This window comes from Hippopotamus amphibius, chromosome 10 (assembly GCF_030028045.1).
Source record: "Hippopotamus amphibius kiboko isolate mHipAmp2 chromosome 10, mHipAmp2.hap2, whole genome shotgun sequence".
NCBI classification, from domain to species: domain Eukaryota; kingdom Metazoa; phylum Chordata; class Mammalia; order Artiodactyla; family Hippopotamidae; genus Hippopotamus; species Hippopotamus amphibius.
In genome coordinates, this window is record NC_080195.1 from 13432994 (window position 1) to 13450840 (window position 17847).

The window sequence follows — 17847 nt, forward strand, 5'->3', positions numbered from 1 at the left end:
AAGGATACACAGACACATATATACATATATGTGTGTATGTATTTTTTCCTCTCAATTTCTTTCAAAAGATATATGGCTAAAGCAAACATAACACTGTTTTGCACTTGGGGGCTTATAACATGTAAATTTCAAGACATTTCAAGCCTACCACACAAAGACACATTTGGTTCAACCAGACTCGACCAAATTAGTGTCAAGAACAACTCAGTAAATTAATAAAGTGACAAAAGTTAAAAGATCTGCTCTTTGCCCCTTTACCTTGGGTTAACTGAAGAGATCTACAGAGGCCATCTTCTTTTTTGTTCCTCTGGCCTCCATAGGTAATTACATTCAAGCTGTTCTATTTTGGAGTTGCCATATGCCAACCCATTGAACCTACTGAGTTCCCTGGTCTTTCTACACCTTCATGTTTCTCCCACATTATCAGCTTATTCTGTATCTGTCACCATACTCATTCCTTTATTTCTTTTTCCCTCTGTGACACTCACTCATGTGGCAAATATCTTATTTCTCCAGCTACTCTGCTGTACTTAAACCACGGAACATGGCTGGAGGAAAACATAACCATGTTGACAGGTCCTTCTTAAAATTTATGACTACAAATTTCAGAGCGAGCTCTCCCCTTACAAACCATGCTATTGGTTTGTCTCATCAGTGATCTCTCCCACTTATCTGAGAGAGAAGATACTATTTCAAACCTTTTCCTTTCTCTTTAAACTTCTGCTGCCCCTTTGCTCCCTCAGTCTCAGCTCATGGCTTCAGCTTTTTAAATATTTTTGTAAAAAGTATGGAACAGTTCATGAATTTGTGCATCTTTGCACAGGGGCTTTGCTAATTTTCTCTGACTTGTTAGAATTTTAGGATACATGCTGCCACAGCAAACACATGGCTTCACTTCTGTTTCACTGAGAAACAAGAAAGAATTGAAAGAAACACCAAATCCATCAACTTACCTGATTCGTCATCAATTTTTTACTCTCTACCAGATCTTGTGTATCAACTTACAAATATACTGTAATATCTTTGATCTGGGAGAAAACTCTCCCTTGATCCCATGATCCCTCCCAGTTACTGCACATATATTTGTTCCGCTTTATAGCAAAGCTCAGTGCTTATCTCCACTTCCTCACCTCCATATGTCTCCTCCGCCCACTCAGGATCTTGGTCCCTTATGACTCCACTGACATGCCTTTGTTAAGATCGTCAATGAAATTTATCTAGTATGTCTGACAGTAAGCGCTCAGTTTTCACTCTACGCGTCTCTCAGCAGAATGTAAGACAGATGATCACTTCCTCCTTCTTGAAACAATTTCATCGTTTGACTTCCAGATCGCCCCGCACTCCTCATTCTCCTCTATCCTCCCTGGCTTCTCCTTCTCATTGTCTTTTGCTGGCTGTTCCTTCCCTTCTGACCGTGAAATATTGGAAGGCTTCCAGTCCCTGGCCTTGGCCTTTGGCTCTCGTCTGTGATATTCACTCATTGAGCAATCTTACCCAATCTGGTGCTATAACTCCCACTGCTCCACAGATAGCCCCCACTGACTTCTCCAGTCCTATCAGCACCATTGAGCTCCAGACTCTCTACCTGACATCTCTACTTAGGTGTCTTAACAGGTACTTCAAATGAAACACTCAAACATAAACGTTGTGCTTTTCCTCCTGCACCCCAAACCTGTTCTCAGTCATCCCGTTATTAAATGGCAACATCATACACTCAAGACAAGAAGTAGGAATCATCCCTGATTCCTCCCCTTATCTCTGCCCCTCTCCCAAGCCATCAGAAAGTCCTATGTCCTCTTAAGAGCATATCTTAGGTCTGTCCATTTTTCTCTATTTCCACCACTATAACTTTAGTTAAAGCTGTTATTTTATCTGAACTATTGCAGTGGCTTCCTCACTGGACTTCCTGCTTCTACTCTTGCCTCCATTCAATCCATACAGACAAAATGATCTTTTAAAATGTAAATCATATTAACTGCACTCCTTTTTGGTGTCTTCACACTGCATTGAGAATACAGTCCAAACTTTTGGCCACAGTTTGCCAAGTTCCACGTAGACTGGTGCCTGTTTACTGTTTTGACTATATTCCAGCCGTACCATCCTTTCTCAGACCTGAACGCTATTTCGGAATGTGATTCACCTAGACCTACACACGGTTGCTCCTTTTTGCTGCTCAGTTCTTTGTTCAAGTATCAGATAAAATGGTGGAATGACACAGGGAAGAAAACTGTAATCTCAGAGCCAAAGTCTTCAGATTAATTTTAGAAAATCACCAACAACCAGGAAATTAACAGAACTAGGAAAGCAATGAGTTGGTATCAATTTCAAAGTAGGTACACTTGGTGTCTGGGAGGGAGAGGAAGTAACAGCTAGAAAGTGAATTGGAAATGAAAAGAATACCAGCTCTACCTTTGAGCACTATGGTACTTTGGGAGGTTGTAAGGAGAGCCCTCCTCTAAAGAGGTCTGCTTGGGACAACCAAGCTTCTGATAAGGCAAGGAAGTGAAGGAAGCAGTCTCAGAAAAAGGCTTAGAATACAGAAGATTTTAGGATGGCATACAGAAAAGTAGAAAGAATAATATAATAAAAACTTGCATAACTACCACATAGATTTTCAGTAACAACATTTTGCTATATTTCCTTCATCTATTTTTTTGATGACTTGTTTCAAGTTATCTGCACATATGAAAATATCAGGACACTTCACCCCTAAATATTTCAGTATGCTCTACAAAAGAAGCCATTTTTATGCATAAATACCATATAAGTGTCGCTTCTAATAAAGTTAATATTATGAAAAAAAGGCAGGAGAGAGAATTAATCTAGATTAAAAGAAACTTGCAGATATTACAACTCAATGCAGTGGGTGGTCTCTGACTGAATGCTGGCTTGAAAGACAACTTTGGGACAGTTTGAGAATTGTGAATATAAACTGGGTATTAAATGGTATTAGGGAATAAGTGTTAGTTTTGGTAGATGTATTCAGTATGAATTCTATTTTTTGAAAGTAAAATATTTAAAGATTTGTTTTCACAAGTTTAAGTTGTTTTATTGCAATTTGTCCCCCAGTCTTCTCATGTTTGATTGACAAAATGTATTTTCTTAACTTTTTGAAACTAGAGTTCAACTGTCATTTAATTTCTATTGTATTTCTTCTGGTCAGGCCCTGTCAGAAATTAAGCATTCTGGGACTTCCCTGGTGGTACAGTGGTTAAGAATGTGCCTGCCAATGCAGGTGACACAGGTTTGAGCCCTGGTCTGGGAAGATCCCACATGCCGCGGAGCAACTAAGCCTGTGCACCGCAACTACTGAGCCTGAGCTCTAGAGCTTGCAAGCCACAACTGTTGAGTCCATGTGCTGCAACTACTGAAGCCCGTGCACCTAGAGCCCATGCTCTGCCACAAGAGAAGCCACCATAATGAGACGCCTGTGCACCGCAACGAAGTGTAGCCCCCCGCTCGCCGCAACTAGAGAAAGCCCGTGTGCAGCAACGAAGACCCAACTCAGCCAATAAAAAATAAGAAAGAAATTAAGCATTTTATTGCTTTCTGCTTTATTCTATTTTTGTGCAGCAAATATTTTTCACTGATATTATGATTTCTTTGGTAAATTCAAATTGTTGATTCTTTTTGTTTATGTAAATTCTTTCTGGTTAGATTGTTTAAAAGTTTTAAAAAGATATAGTTATGAATATTATCCTACCATTATTACCATTTTTCCAAGGACCTATTTCTAAATTCCATGTTATATAATCCTTTAGCTTGGGTGATGGTATAGTCATGATACCATTTAAATAGAAATACGGGACCAATGAGTTAGAAAGCACAAATAAGTATAAAACCAATTTTTCAAAAAAATTCACATCCTAGAGAGAAACTAAAGAAGTTTCATGGCAAGTGTGACTGGCTAATGAACACATTCTGATTGCCACTTATCTTTTTTTTTTTTTTTGCATAGGGCAATACATGGAAGAATATACTGTAAAATTGTAACAAAGTTCATATTTGATAGTAAAATTTGGGGTGATCTTATTTTTGCTTATTTTCTAACTTACCTCCATGTTCACATAGCTCTGAAGTAACTTTTAAAAATAAAGGAAAACATTTTAAAACAAAAATGTTATTGATGGCTAACAGCAAGGAGAGGGGCAAAAAGAAATTTTGCTTTTCACGTAAATGTAAAACTGACTACTACTATCCTTTAAATGCTGGGTAGATAATTCTTTAAATATAAGTACAGAAATATATTATTAAAATATAAATAATTTTAAATGTATGAAATAATCCATAAACAATGAAAACTTAAACACTGAACAAAACAAAAACTTACAGTGTCTGCGGTTGTCCCCAGGCCATCATAATACATCACTCCCAGCTGGTAAGTTGCCTGATGATCCTTTTCCTTGATTTCTTCAAACTGTTCTAATGCTTCTTCATACCATCCCTGTAAGCTCCCAGGAAATACTGAAGTATTTTCATTATTATCTTAAAGTAATCCCAAATACTTAGTTCCCACCTAAATCTAGCTAGCAGCACCAAACAAAAGACAGCGACAAATTCACTGAATTTGCAAGTAAGCCACTGACAACAATCAACACACTATACAATCAATAAAATAGCCCTAACTGCAGCAGCTGAGGGAACTGGCCAGGAGGAACCTGGGTGAGACTTTCTTTGGCTTTCACTCTCATTCTGGCTATTGCCAAACAACTCTCTAAATGGCAACCTAGCCCTCTGCTCCTTCCAGCTTGCTATATCACCCGCTGCTCCTGGTGTCTGAGAAACTTCAGAGCTGGGGTCAAAGACTCTGAGAAAAGACAAACATCAGGGTACCCATTATTATTAAATATCCACTATGATATGGCTCTTCCAGTTTTGCCATTTTCTAGGTAGGGAAAAAAACACAGAAAAACAAACGTGATTCTCCAAAATTATCTTTCTCCCATGCTTCCCATAAAAACCTACATGTTGTATGTTATTCATTTAAGGCTCCTCAGCATTATAGGATATAATAACATATGCTAAAGTGTAAGGAACAAAAATGGGGCTTATATCCTAATCCACCATGGAAAATGCCTTACACTAAAGAATAAATCATTTGTAATAGTGGAAAGAGAGTCTCCTACTGAGTTGAAAGGTCATTACTAGGAAGAGCAGGCCAGAGAAAAACAACTTTTGGAAAACCCAGAAACAACTGAATTTCTCTTTTCATAAACTGTAACTGATCAACAAATTGATAAAATTAATAAAAACTGTACCAAAATGGTAACAAATGTTTATCTTAAAGAACACATAATAATGAGTAATGACTGAGTTGTAAAGATTCATTCTCCTTTCTGGCTAATGTTTGGCCTACATATAAGAGGGCTGGAAAACTTAGGATACTCTATACAGAGGAAGAGAAAGGAAGTCCTTTTAGTTTTCATGATTTTAAATACCATATACACACTGGAAAATCTCAGATATATACTCTTAACTCAGACTTCTCCTTTGAGATCTAGAGTCTTACATGTAGTTTCCGCTTTGAAACCTGTATACTTAGATGACTAAGGGGAATCTCAAACATAAGACATCCAAAAACTGAATTCTTGATGGTTCCCTCAAAACTCACTCCTTCCCACTTCTCTATTTTTCAGTCCATGCCATTACTTGTGTCTCCAAAATAAACCCAGGACCCAGCTCCACTGCTACCACTGTTGTTAGGATCACCATCCTTTCTTGCCCCAAAGTATAATTTTCCCCTAAACTGGTCTTGGTTCTATGCTTCCCTTTCAATCCATTCATCACAGTTTCAAAACACTTCAATGGCTTCTCACTACATTTTAAACAAGGCTCATCAAGAGCCATCCTCTGCCTTGCTTACTATGACATTGGTCTCTTAATTCCTAGAGCTCTTCCTCATCTCAGAAACGTTGCATTTGTTCTCCCTTCTACCTGGAATGCACTTCCCTGTGGCTCTTTGCATTGCCTGTTTTCCTTTAAGTTTTAGTTTCAACAACAGGTGTTTCTGCCCTATCCCTAAGTTATTCTCTATCAGAGTACCCAGTTAATTGCTTTCATAGTACTTTAACTTATTTTTAATTATATATTATTTTCTTTCTCTAGACTGTAAGCTCTATGAAGTGGGGACCATTCTAATTTCTTCATCACGGTATAGTTAGTACCTAGCATAATAGTAGCAAATACTCATAAAGCACTTATAATGTGCCAGGCCCTGTTGGTAAGTATTTTTACAGTTAATATACCCTAATAACAGCTCTGTGAAACACATGTTATTACCCTCTTTTACAGATGAGGAAGCTAAGGCACCAAGAGGTTAAGCACTTGTGCCCAAGGAATACGGTTAATAAGCAATAGAACTATATTTACCTACGCCCAAAGCTGAAAGGTCTTAACCATTATGCTACGTGATCCTCACAGTGACAGGCGCATTGCGAGTCCTTAACAAATACTTGTTGCCAGAATGAACGAAGGAGCCATCAAGAGATTAGCAAGTGGGATGCAGGTGAACAGCTGCCCACACGTTCAATGGATAATGAGAGGCTGGGGACAGCTGGTCCTTTCTGCATTTTCCCTTTAGGTTCAATGAACAACTGAAGCTATACTGCTGAAGCTGGAATGATAGTTTGCACAGGGCCTCCTAGACGTACTTCGCAGACCTCAGCAAAATATGGATAAAGGGAAATTCCCTCCTTACTCCACTATAGGAACATATAAAGCTGCCTTTAAGTACTAGATAAGAATCAGGATTCTTAATTGTTAATAATATGAAAATATTTTATAAATGATATTGAATATTTTGGGCAAAATATAAAAATTAGATTTTTAATTTATCATATGAAACTGGATTTCATACCAAAAAGACTCCCATAAATGACATTCATTAGAATGACTTTTATGGAGAAAGGTCAATATCTCTGTAAGCTGGGACCAATGTATCATACTTAAAGCCACAACCATAATCTATGGAATTTGATGGAATTTTCCTGGTTTAACAATGTAAGGAATTCTACAGGAAATTTTGGTATGAAGATCTAACAGCAGTTTTACATGAAATGAAAACAAATCATTAAAAAATGATACCTCTTCAAAATACAGTTGACCTCGTAGGAAGTATGCCAGAGTATCCCCTCTCCTTATTCTTTCCTTCAAGAGCTGCAATGCCGTATCCACCAAAGTAGCATGGCTGTAATGATCTGATTTTTTAAAACGTAAAGAATACCATCTTTATCCATACAATACAAATTTCCTCTCTTAAAGTAATAAATTACATAGAATTCATCTAACACAGTTTATACTAGTTTCCTTCTTAGTTCTCATTCCTAAAACCGACCTTCTTAGTTCAAGGAAAAAGCTCTACCTTAAAAAAGAAAGCACCATCACAATACCCGACACTGTGCCTTAATATAATTAAGAAATATGCTGGCTGGTTGTCAAACTAACCAACCCTCTTTCCTACTAGGCAGGGACTCTAGCAATGCAGTCTATGTGGAATTCTTTAGGCAAAGCTGGTCTGTGGGTGAGTGAAATTTTTAATTTGATCCTTAATTAGAACTACTTTAATTATAAATAAGCTAACCATCCCCAATTTCATTCCTTTAAGTCTACAGGAAAAAAAAAGGCAGCTTTAAATACCAAATTCACGAAAAGTATGGCACTGTTCTCTTTAACAGAAGTGACATCTGACTTCTCTTTTCCAGAAGGGTGTCCTGAAGTCGTGAGAGTAAAACCAGGACCAGGATCTCATTATGAAACTTCTTCACTAATGATTTGCTACCAGGTAAGTTCAAGCAATTTCACAGATTCTTACAGAAAAGCTAGAAAGGACTGTAAACTTAACCACTTCCTTGCCAGCAATAAGGCTCATATTTCTTGTCACTTTTGCTAAGGTGTACCTAATTAACTTTTACTACCAATATTATCAGGATTTGTACCAGTCTTTTCCTTTCTCCACTGGAAGAGTTTTTGGTTCTTAGCAGCATAATGGGATAGAGAAGTATAAAAGGGGTTCTTGGGCAACTTTTCACTGGTCAAATTCATCCTGTCTCCACAGTGAGTATTCTGTAAAAGAGAATAAAAAAATAATATGGTAGAAATATCTTCCTCTAGAAAAATGCAAAAAGAGATTCCACTCCTACTTGGCAGTCATTATAAAAAGCAACCCTCCCTCATCACCTAGGGATTGGGCACCAAACTACCAGCTCTGGGATGTGAACATTCCTTCTTAGGAAACCAGGACCCTCCATAGCTATGAGAAGCACAGCCCTCCTCCATGTCTGTTTCCACAGCATGGGATTAATGATCAAAGCTATCTGCAAGTCTTCTCTGGCTACAAGATCAACACAGGCTCCAGTGAGTCATGTCACCCACCATGCTGCCACTAGTAGGAATTGGTGACACTGCCCATAGATACAATTCTTGTGCACTGGTACCTTCCTGTTGCTTTGTAACTGAAGCTCATCAAACTAATCCATTTTAAATGAAAGCATTTGTCTATTTTACCTGGGAATACACTTTATTTTAGCTGTGTTGTTCAGTTTTACCTTCCCGTCTATATTGGATTGCCATGTTATAAGGTGGATTACAGTTGAATAGAAAATTAGAGCCTTCATATAAAATGTAGAGGCCACCTCATCTGGGATGAAGGAGTCTAGCTTGGCCCAGGCTGAGGGTAGTGAGACAGCAAACTCAGTTGTTGCTATGCTTTTTTGTTTACTCCTTGGAATTCTACTGTTACAGCAGGCTTTCACCAATCAGGAACAGGCTTCCAGCAAAGGTTCCTCATTGGTGGTGAACAGAACTCAATAGACCTTAAGTATGATTGGAAAGCAGCATTTATGTAATTTTACGATACTATTTGGGACAATAAATTGCTTCATTAATGAGAATGAACTGCAGAAAAGGGAGATAATTCAGTATACCAGAGGAAAAAAAATCACCAAAGTATCTGTGATTCTGGAAGAGTCATTTAATCTTTTTAAGAGTCAATTTCCTCATCTGTAGTTTGGACGATAAGTAGTTTGAACTAGAGGATTTCAAAATGTCTGTTCCTAGATAAGTAAAATTCTTTGATTATATGATTCCAAAAATCTATTATTGTTCTAGTAAATATAAAAGTTTCCAATGAACTTTAGAGTGCAGCAATATTAGGTGAAGTATTTAGAAGAAAGACAGTCCAAATAGGATGATGTCCACAGCACCATCAGTTTACTCAGAAACTGCTTACAGAAGTTTTTATTTCACTGAACACTTTAAGCCCATGTGCTACTGTATCCAGAAAGGCTAAGAAAAAAGTTACACACCCTCTGCCCAACACCTCCTCATCCCCACCCCACCAAACCCCAGCAACCACCAGTCTACTCTCTGCTTCTACAAGTTTGACTATTTTAGATCCCTCATATAAGTAGGATCATGTTATACTTGTTCTTCTGTGTCTGGCTTATTTCAGTTAGTATAATGTCCTCCAGTTTCATCTATGTTATTGCAAATGAAAAATTTTTCTATTTTTTTAAGGCTGAATAATATTCCATTTACCACACTTTATCTTCTCATTCAATGACAGGCACTTAGGTTGCTTCCATGTCTTGGCTATTGTGAATAATGCCACAGTGAATGTGGGAGGGCAAATCTCTCTTTGAGATTCTAATTTCAAATCCTTTGGCTATATACACAGACTTGGGATTGCTGAATCATATGGTAGTTCTATTCTGAATATTTTGAGAAAGAGCAACACTGCTTTCCATAGTGGATGATGCACCAATTTACAGAACTAACTCTCAAAGTATTTTGGTTACTTAGTTCTTAAAAAACATTAAGCATGTAAGAAATTTAGCAATGGCAACTGCATAAAGTAATTTGATAATAAAAATGATTTATTAGATAATTTGGGAAAACGTGTCAGAAGTTTGAACCTCAGTTGCTTTACTTAAAAATATACATTATTTAAAGTAACTGGAAAATACAGAATATTAGATATATGCTTCGAGAAGTTATCTTGACCTCATATACTACTGTTATTCAGTTGTTTTAATTATTATTTGATTAGTAAAACCAACATTTTATCTATATATTTTCTCCTCTTAGGAACAAAGATTAACTTTACTAGGATGTTAAATTTTGACAAATCTGAGTTACTGTAAGAAAATAAGTCTCAACTTTCTACATTAGATAAATTATATATCAAATATATCAATTAGCTATGGCCAACACACAAAACATAATGCATGCTTTTTCTGAAGGTATTCTATATATTCAGCTACTCTCTATCTCCTAAATGAAAGAAATAAGTTGCACAATCAATGCAGTAAGAGCCCTCTTATCTGGTTATTATTGGGAGCTGTAGTTCATCATTTAAACAAGAATCAAGGTGGAAATTAATGAGAGTATACAAACATGACATACATTTTAACAGAATATGCAAACATATAGTTATTTTCCCATCTTTTCACTTAGGGTCAGAAGTTATTTCTTTAAATAGAGGATGAATGTGAGAATTCAGAACTGTCTTTCTTGCATAAACTATATACATACAAATCCCAGATTACGTTTCTTTAAAATGGAGTATGGAAACAGAAGGAAGATGGCAGCGAAGTAGAGGGACGTGGAGTGCATCCCTCTCCACAAATGCATTGGGAATGCATGGAAGGACGCAGTCATTCCCACAGAGAACCAGCTGAACACCAGCAGACGGCCTCGGACACCAGAAAGGACCGCGAGGATCCAGACATAACCAGTAGGGAGGCATCTACGACATCTCAAAGAGGGTGAAGTGGCGGAGCTGTGGCAGACGGGAGGGAGTGAGAAACATATGGAGGGTCCGCAGCGCAGCTTAGCGTTCCCGGACCAAGACGTCGATTCACAGCTAAACAGAGGGTCTGGGAGCAGGAGTGTGGGAACCGGAGAGCTGGTTCAGGGTGAGAAACAGTGTTGCCAGTAAGGTGATGGACTGAGAGGACAGGAGGGAAGAGGTCCGCAGCGAGCAGTGCCCGCCCCTGAGAGCTGCCCGGCCATGATGGTGGCTGGAGGCTGCAGGCTCACGGGCGGGGGGGAGGAGCCGCGCGCATAGCCTCTCTCTCTTTCGGCTTCTGCAGCGGGCAGTGGAGAGACGCCCGTGGGCCACCTAAGGCGCTCAGGGATAACAAGCACCCTCAGGCACTCGGGCAGGGCTAGATTAAAACCCCTTGGAATGCCGGCAGCAGGGAGGCTGCCCAGAAAACAACAACAACAACAACAACAACAACAAAAGCCCAAGAGAGGCCCAACTCTACAACTTTCTGTTTACACCTGAGCCACCAGCGTCCCTCTGCAACAGGCACCTCCAAGGCCTACTGAAACAACAGTGCACCACTGCTCACTCACTCCCAGGAGAAGGAGCCACTATTGTACCCTCTCCATCCCCACACACCAACACTTACAGACGAACAATAAAGGAACCTCTGCTGGTCACAGAATAATGCAAAAAAACCCAAGGCGAGGAGAAGGACACTTACAGCTGAGACTCTAAGGAAACAGAAATATTAGTATCAATTCCTATTAAACTGGTCCATTCTGGGATCAGTCCTGGATTTTTTTTTTCTTTTTTTTTTCTTTTTCTCTCTCTCTCTTTTTTTCTTTATTAAATACGATCTTAGCCCTAAGGGATCTACAAGTTTTATAACATAATTTTTTAATGATATTTGTTATTCTTTTTTTTTTGCCTTTTTATGTACTTCTGTATCTAGCTAAGTTTTTGGTAGTATGGACAATATATCTCTCATACTTTCCTTTCATCCCTGTCTTTTATACATTTCTATTCCTTTCTTTTTATTTGCATATTTCCAACCACATTACGCTCTTCTGTTCCCCTTTCTTCCAGCCATTTTAAGTTTATTTTATCTTAACATACTTATAAGCAACACTATCCGTCTGCTCAGACTCCTTGCTCTATTCTCCAGATGATGCACTGCCTTGATATTTAATATTAGGCTTTTGTCTTTATCTTAGTTCTTAGTACAGTTGTCTAATTATATTCTGAGAATCTCCATTCTCTCTGGTGGTACTCTGGCTCTTTTCTATATTTGATCCTAGCTTACAAAATCTCCCTGGATTAATGTTTGTATGTGTAAGGTGTTATTTGTTTGTTTGTTTGCTTTTGTCTCTGATTTGTTCTGTTTCAGTTGTCAATTTCTGTTGGGTTTCTCTTTGAATATCTGATAGCACACTGGGGTTCTGTCAGGTCTTTCTAGAGCCTTATGTCCTAACGGATTCAGTAATTGTGTGTCTTATACATGTATGTGTTTCCTAGACTTAATATTTGTTTAATCCAATACTTGGACATTAGTCTGAGGCTTGGACAGTCTTCTATAAACACCTCTATCGCCAGGACAAGCAACCCCAAAAGTTTGGACAACCATGAGGAAACAAAGAAACACCATGCAGTCAAAGGAGCAGGAAAAAAACCCACAAGACCAAATAAATGAGGAGGAAATAGGAAAAATGCCTGAAAAAGAATTTAGAGTAATGATAGTAAAAATGATACAAAATCTCGATAACAAAATAGAGAAAGTACAAGAAACAGTTCATAAGAACTCAGAAAAACAAACAGCAATGGGTAACAAAATAACTGAAATTAAAAATACTCTAGATGCTATAACCAGCAGAATGACTGAGGCAGAAGAATGAATAAGTGAGTTGGATGATAGAATGGGGGAAATAAACACCACAGAGCAGGAAAAAGAAAAAAGAATAAAAAGAATAGAAGACAGTCTCAGAGACCTCAGTGATAACATGAAGCATATCAACATTCGAATCATAGGCATCCCAAAAGAAGAAGAAAACAAGAAAGGGTCTGAGAAAATATTTGAAGAGGTTATAGTGGAAAACTTCCCCAACATAGGAAAGGAAATAACTAACCAAGTCCAAGAAGCACAGAGAGTCCCATACAGAATAAACCCAAGGAGAAATACACCAAGACACATATTAATCAAACTAACGACAATTAAACACAAAGAAAAAATATTCAAAGCAGCAAGAGAAAAGCAACAAACAACATATAAGGGAAAACCCATCAGGATAACAGCTGACCTTTCTACAGAAACTCTGCAGGCCAGAAGGGAATGGCAGGATATACTGAAAGTCCTGAAAGAGAGAAACCTACAGCCAAGAATACTCTACCCAGCAAGAATCTCATTCAGATTTGACGGAGAAATCCAAAGCTTTCCAGACAAGCAAAAGTTAAGAGAATTCAGCACCACCAAACCAGCCTTACAACAAGTGCTAAAGGAACTTCTCTAAGTAGGAAACACAAGAAAAGGAAAACACCTACAAAAACAAACCCCAAACAATTAAGAAAATGGTAATTGGAACACACATGTCAATAATCACTTTAAATGTAAATGGATTAAATGCTCCAACCAAAAGACACAGACTGGCTGAATGGATACAATAACAAGACCCTTCTATATGCTGCCTACAAGAAACCCACTTCAGACCAAGGGATACATATAGACTGAAAGGAAAGGGATGGAAAAAGATATTCCATGCAAATGGAAGTCAAAGCTGGAGTAGCAATACTCATATCAGACAAATTAGACTTGAAAGTAAAGACTATTAAAAGAGACAAGGACACTACATAATGATCAAGGGATCCATTCAAGAAGAACATATCACAATGGTAAATATCTATGCCCCCAATATAGGAGCACCTCAATACATAAGGCAAATGCTAACAGCTCTAAAAGGGGACATCGACAGGAACACAATAATAGTGGGAGACTTGAACACCCCACTTACATCAATGGACAGATCATCCAAACAGAAAATCAATAAAGACACACAAGCTTTAAATGACACATTAGACCATCTCGACTTCATTGATATTTATAGGACATTCCATCCAAAAGCGACAGACTACATTTTCTTCTCAAGTGCACACGGAACATTTTCCAGGATAGATCACATCTTGGGTCACAAATCAAACCTCGGCAAATTCAAGAAAACTGAAATCATATCAAGCATCTTCGCAGACCACAACGCCATGAGACTAGATATCAATTACAGGAAAAAAACTGCAAAAAATACAAACACATGGAGGCTAAACAATTCACTCTTAAACAACCAAGGAATCACTAAAGAAATCAAAGAGGAAATCAAAAAATATCTAGAAACAAATGACAACGAAAACACAACAACCCAAAACCTATGGGATGCAGCAAAAGCAGTTCTAAGAGGGAAGTTTATAGCAATACAGTCCTACCTTAAGAAACAAGAAAATGATCGAATAAACAACCTAACCTTACACCTCAAACAACTAGAGAAAGAAGAACAAAGAAACCCCAAAGTGAGCAGAAGGAAAGAAATCATAAAGATCAGGGCAGAAATAAATGAGAAAGAAAGGAAGGAAACCATAGCAAAAATAAATAAAACTAAAAGCTGGTTCTTTGAGAAGATTAACAAAATTGATAAACCATTAGCCAGACTCATCAAGAAAAAAAGGGAGAAGATGCAAATCAGCAGAATTAGAAATGAAAAAGGAGAAGTAACAATGGACACCTCAGAAATACAAAACATCAAGAGAGACTACTACAAGCAACTATATGCCAATCAATTGGATAACCTGGAAGAAATGGATACATTCTTAGAAAAATACAATCTTCCAAGACTGAACCAGGAAGAAATAGAAACCATGAACAGACCAATCACAAGTACGGAAATTGAGGCAGTGATTAAAAATCTCCCAACACACAAAAGCCCAGGACCAGATGGGTTCACAGGCAAATTCTATCAAACATTTAGAGAAGAGCTAACACCTAGCCTTCTCAAACTCTTCCAAAATATTGCAGAAGGTGGAACACTCCCAAACTCATTCTACGAGGCTACCATCACCCTGATACCAAAACCAGGCAAAGATGTCACAAAAAAAGAAAACTACAGACCAATATCACTGATGAATATAGATGCAAAAATCCTCAACAAAATACTAGCTAACAGACTCCAACAGCACATTAAAAAAATCATACACCATGATCAAGTGGGGTTTATCCCTGGGATGCAAGGATTCTTCGATATACGCAAATCAATCAACGTGATACATCATATCAACAAATTGAAGGATAAAAACCATATGATCATTTCAATAGATGCAGAAAAAGCTTTTGACAAAGTTCAACACCCATTTATGATAAAAGCTCTCCAGAAAATGGGCATAGAAGGAAATTAGCTCAACATAATAAAAGCCATATATGAAAAACCAAAAGCCAACATCGTTCTCAATGGGGAAAAACTGGAAGAATTCCCTCTAAGAACAGGAACAAGACAAGGGTGTCCACTCTCACCACTATTATTCAACATAGTTTTGGAAGTTTTAGCCACAGCAATCAGAGAAGAAAAAGAAATCAAAGGAATCCAAATTGGAAAAGAAGAAGTAAAATTGTCACTCTTTGCAGATGACATGATATTATATATAGAAAACCCTAAAGACTCTACCAGAAAACTGCTAGCACTCATTGATGAGTTTAGTAAAGTAGCAGGATACAAAATGAATGCACAGAAATCTCTTGCATTCCTTTACACTAACAACGGAAGAGCAGAAAGAGAAATGAAGGAAACTCTCCCATTCACCATTGCAACAAAAAGAATAAAATACCTAGGAATAAACCTGCCTAAGGAGGCAAAAGATCTGTATGCAGAAAACTTTAAGACATTGATGAAAGAAATCAAAGACGACACAAACAGATGGAGGGACGTACCATGTTCCTGGAATGGAAGAATCAACATTGTGAAAATGACTGTACTACCCAAAGCAATTTACAGATTCAATGCAATCCCGATCAAATTACCAATGGCATTTTTCACAGAACTAGAACAAGAAATCTTACGATTTGTATGGAAATGCAAAAGACCCCGAATAGCCAAAGCAATCTTGAGAAGGAAAAATGGAGTTGGTGGAATCAGGCTTCCTGACTTCAAAGTATACTACAAGGCCACAGTGATCAAGACAGTATGGTACTGGCACAAAAACAGAAAGGAAGATCAATGGAATAGAATAGAGAACTCAGAAGTAAGCCCAAACACATATGGGCACCTTATCTTTGACAAAGGAGGCACGAATATACAATGGAAAAAAGACAGCCTCTTCAATAAGTGGTGCTGGGAAAATTGGACAGCAACATGTAAAAGAATGAAATTAGAACACTTCCTAACACCATACACAAAAATAAACTCCAAATGGATTAAAGATCTACATGTAAGGCCAGACACTATAAAACTCCTAGAGGAAAACATAGGCAGAACACTCTATGACATACATCAAAGCAAGATCCTTTTGGACCCACCTCCTAGAATCATGGAAATAAAATCAAGAATAAACACATGGGACCTCATGAAACTTAAAAGCTTTTGCACAGCGAAAGAAACCATAAACAAGACTAAACGGCAACCCTCAGAATGGGAAAAAATAACTGCCTATGAAACAACGGACAAAGGATTAACCTCCAAAATACACAAGCAGCTCATGAAGCTTAATATCAAAAACGCAAATAACCCAATCCACAAATGGGCAGAAGACCTAAATAGCCATTTCTCCAAAGAAGACATACAGATGGGCAACAAACACATGAAAAGATGCTCAACATCACTCATCATCAGAGAAATGCAGGCCAAAGCCACAATGAGGTATCCTCTCACACCAATCAGAATGGCCATCATCACAAAATCTGGAAACAACAAATGTTGGAGAGGGTGTGGAGAAAAGGGAACTCTCCTGCACTGTTGGTGGGACTGTAAGTTGGTACAGCCACTATGGAAAACAATTTGGAGGTTCCTTCAAAAACTACAAATAGAACTACCATATGATCCAGTAATTCCACTCCTGGGCATATACCCAAAGAAAACCATAATCCCAAAAGAAACTTGTACCATAATGTTTATTGCAGCACTATTCACAATAGCCAGGACATGGAAGCAACCTAAATGCCCATCAACAAATGAATGGATAAAGAAGATGTGGCATATATACACAATGGAATATTACTCAGCTCTAAAAAGGGATGAGATGGAGCTATATGTAATGAGGTGGATAGAACTACAATCTGTCATACAGAGTGAAATAAGTCAGAAAGAGAAGTACAAATATTGTATGCTAACTCACATATACGGAATCTAAAAATGGTACTGATGAACTCAGTGACAAGAAAAAGGACGCAGATACAGAGAATGGACTGGAGAACTCGAGGTATGGGAGGGGGCAGGGGGTGAAGGGGAAGCTGAGACGAAGCGAGAGAGTAGCACAGACATATATATACTACGAAGTGTAAAACAGATAGTCAGTGGGAAGTTGTTGTATAACAAAAGGAGTCCAACTCGAGGATGGAAGATGCCTTAGAGGACTGGAGCGGGGAGGGTGGGGGGGACTCGAGGGGGGGGAGTCAAGGAAGGGAGGGAATATGGGGATATGTGTATAAAAACAGATGATTGAACTTCGTGTCCCCCCCAAGAAAATAATAAATAATAATAAAAAAAAATGGAGTATGAATTGAAAAATGCCTGTGGAACAATTTGAGTGTAGAACTATTTCTCCCAATCTTTTACAGTTGATTTTTACCTACTTTGAAAGCATTTTTCTTAGCTATTTGAGGAATCTGAAAGCATTCTATTTAGTTTTCTTAAAAATTATAGCTCTCACTTCTCACCTATATTTCACCAGTTATATAATATTGAATTATATTACATATTATAATAATCCTTACAGTGTGGAAAAAAATTCAAACTGATGTGATGCCAGGTAACTAAGTATTCTAGAGAACAGCCTGATAAGACCCCCCGTGATCAATGCAATGGGCAGTGTGTTTTACAGAGGAACTAAAGTGTACT

General features: G+C 38.0%; 1 protein-coding gene and 1 pseudogene across 13 annotated transcripts in view; both read right to left on the minus strand.

Annotated features, from left to right (window-relative positions):
- Positions 1 to 17847, minus strand: part of LRP2BP (LRP2 binding protein) — a 54269-nt gene that overhangs the window by 31019 nt on the left and 5403 nt on the right. For 7 of the 13 annotated variants that reach the window (XR_009047735.1, XR_009047734.1, XM_057697113.1 and 4 more), the window contains 3 exons: positions 7935 to 8061; positions 7084 to 7196; positions 4331 to 4444 (listed from right to left, as the gene is read on the minus strand). Coding sequence is in view for 8 of the 13 variants with exons in the window: in XM_057697113.1 (XP_057553096.1) it covers positions 4331 to 4444; positions 7084 to 7196; positions 7935 to 8061 (354 nt within the window). In the remaining 5 variants the exon portion in view is untranslated. Of the gene's footprint in view, positions 1 to 4330; positions 4486 to 7083; positions 7198 to 7934; positions 8062 to 17847 lie in introns of those variants that run through there. The other 6 variants (XM_057697118.1, XM_057697121.1, XM_057697122.1 and 3 more) reach the window with 6 other exon arrangements.
- LOC130830713 (U6 spliceosomal RNA) lies at positions 782 to 881 on the minus strand (annotated as a pseudogene).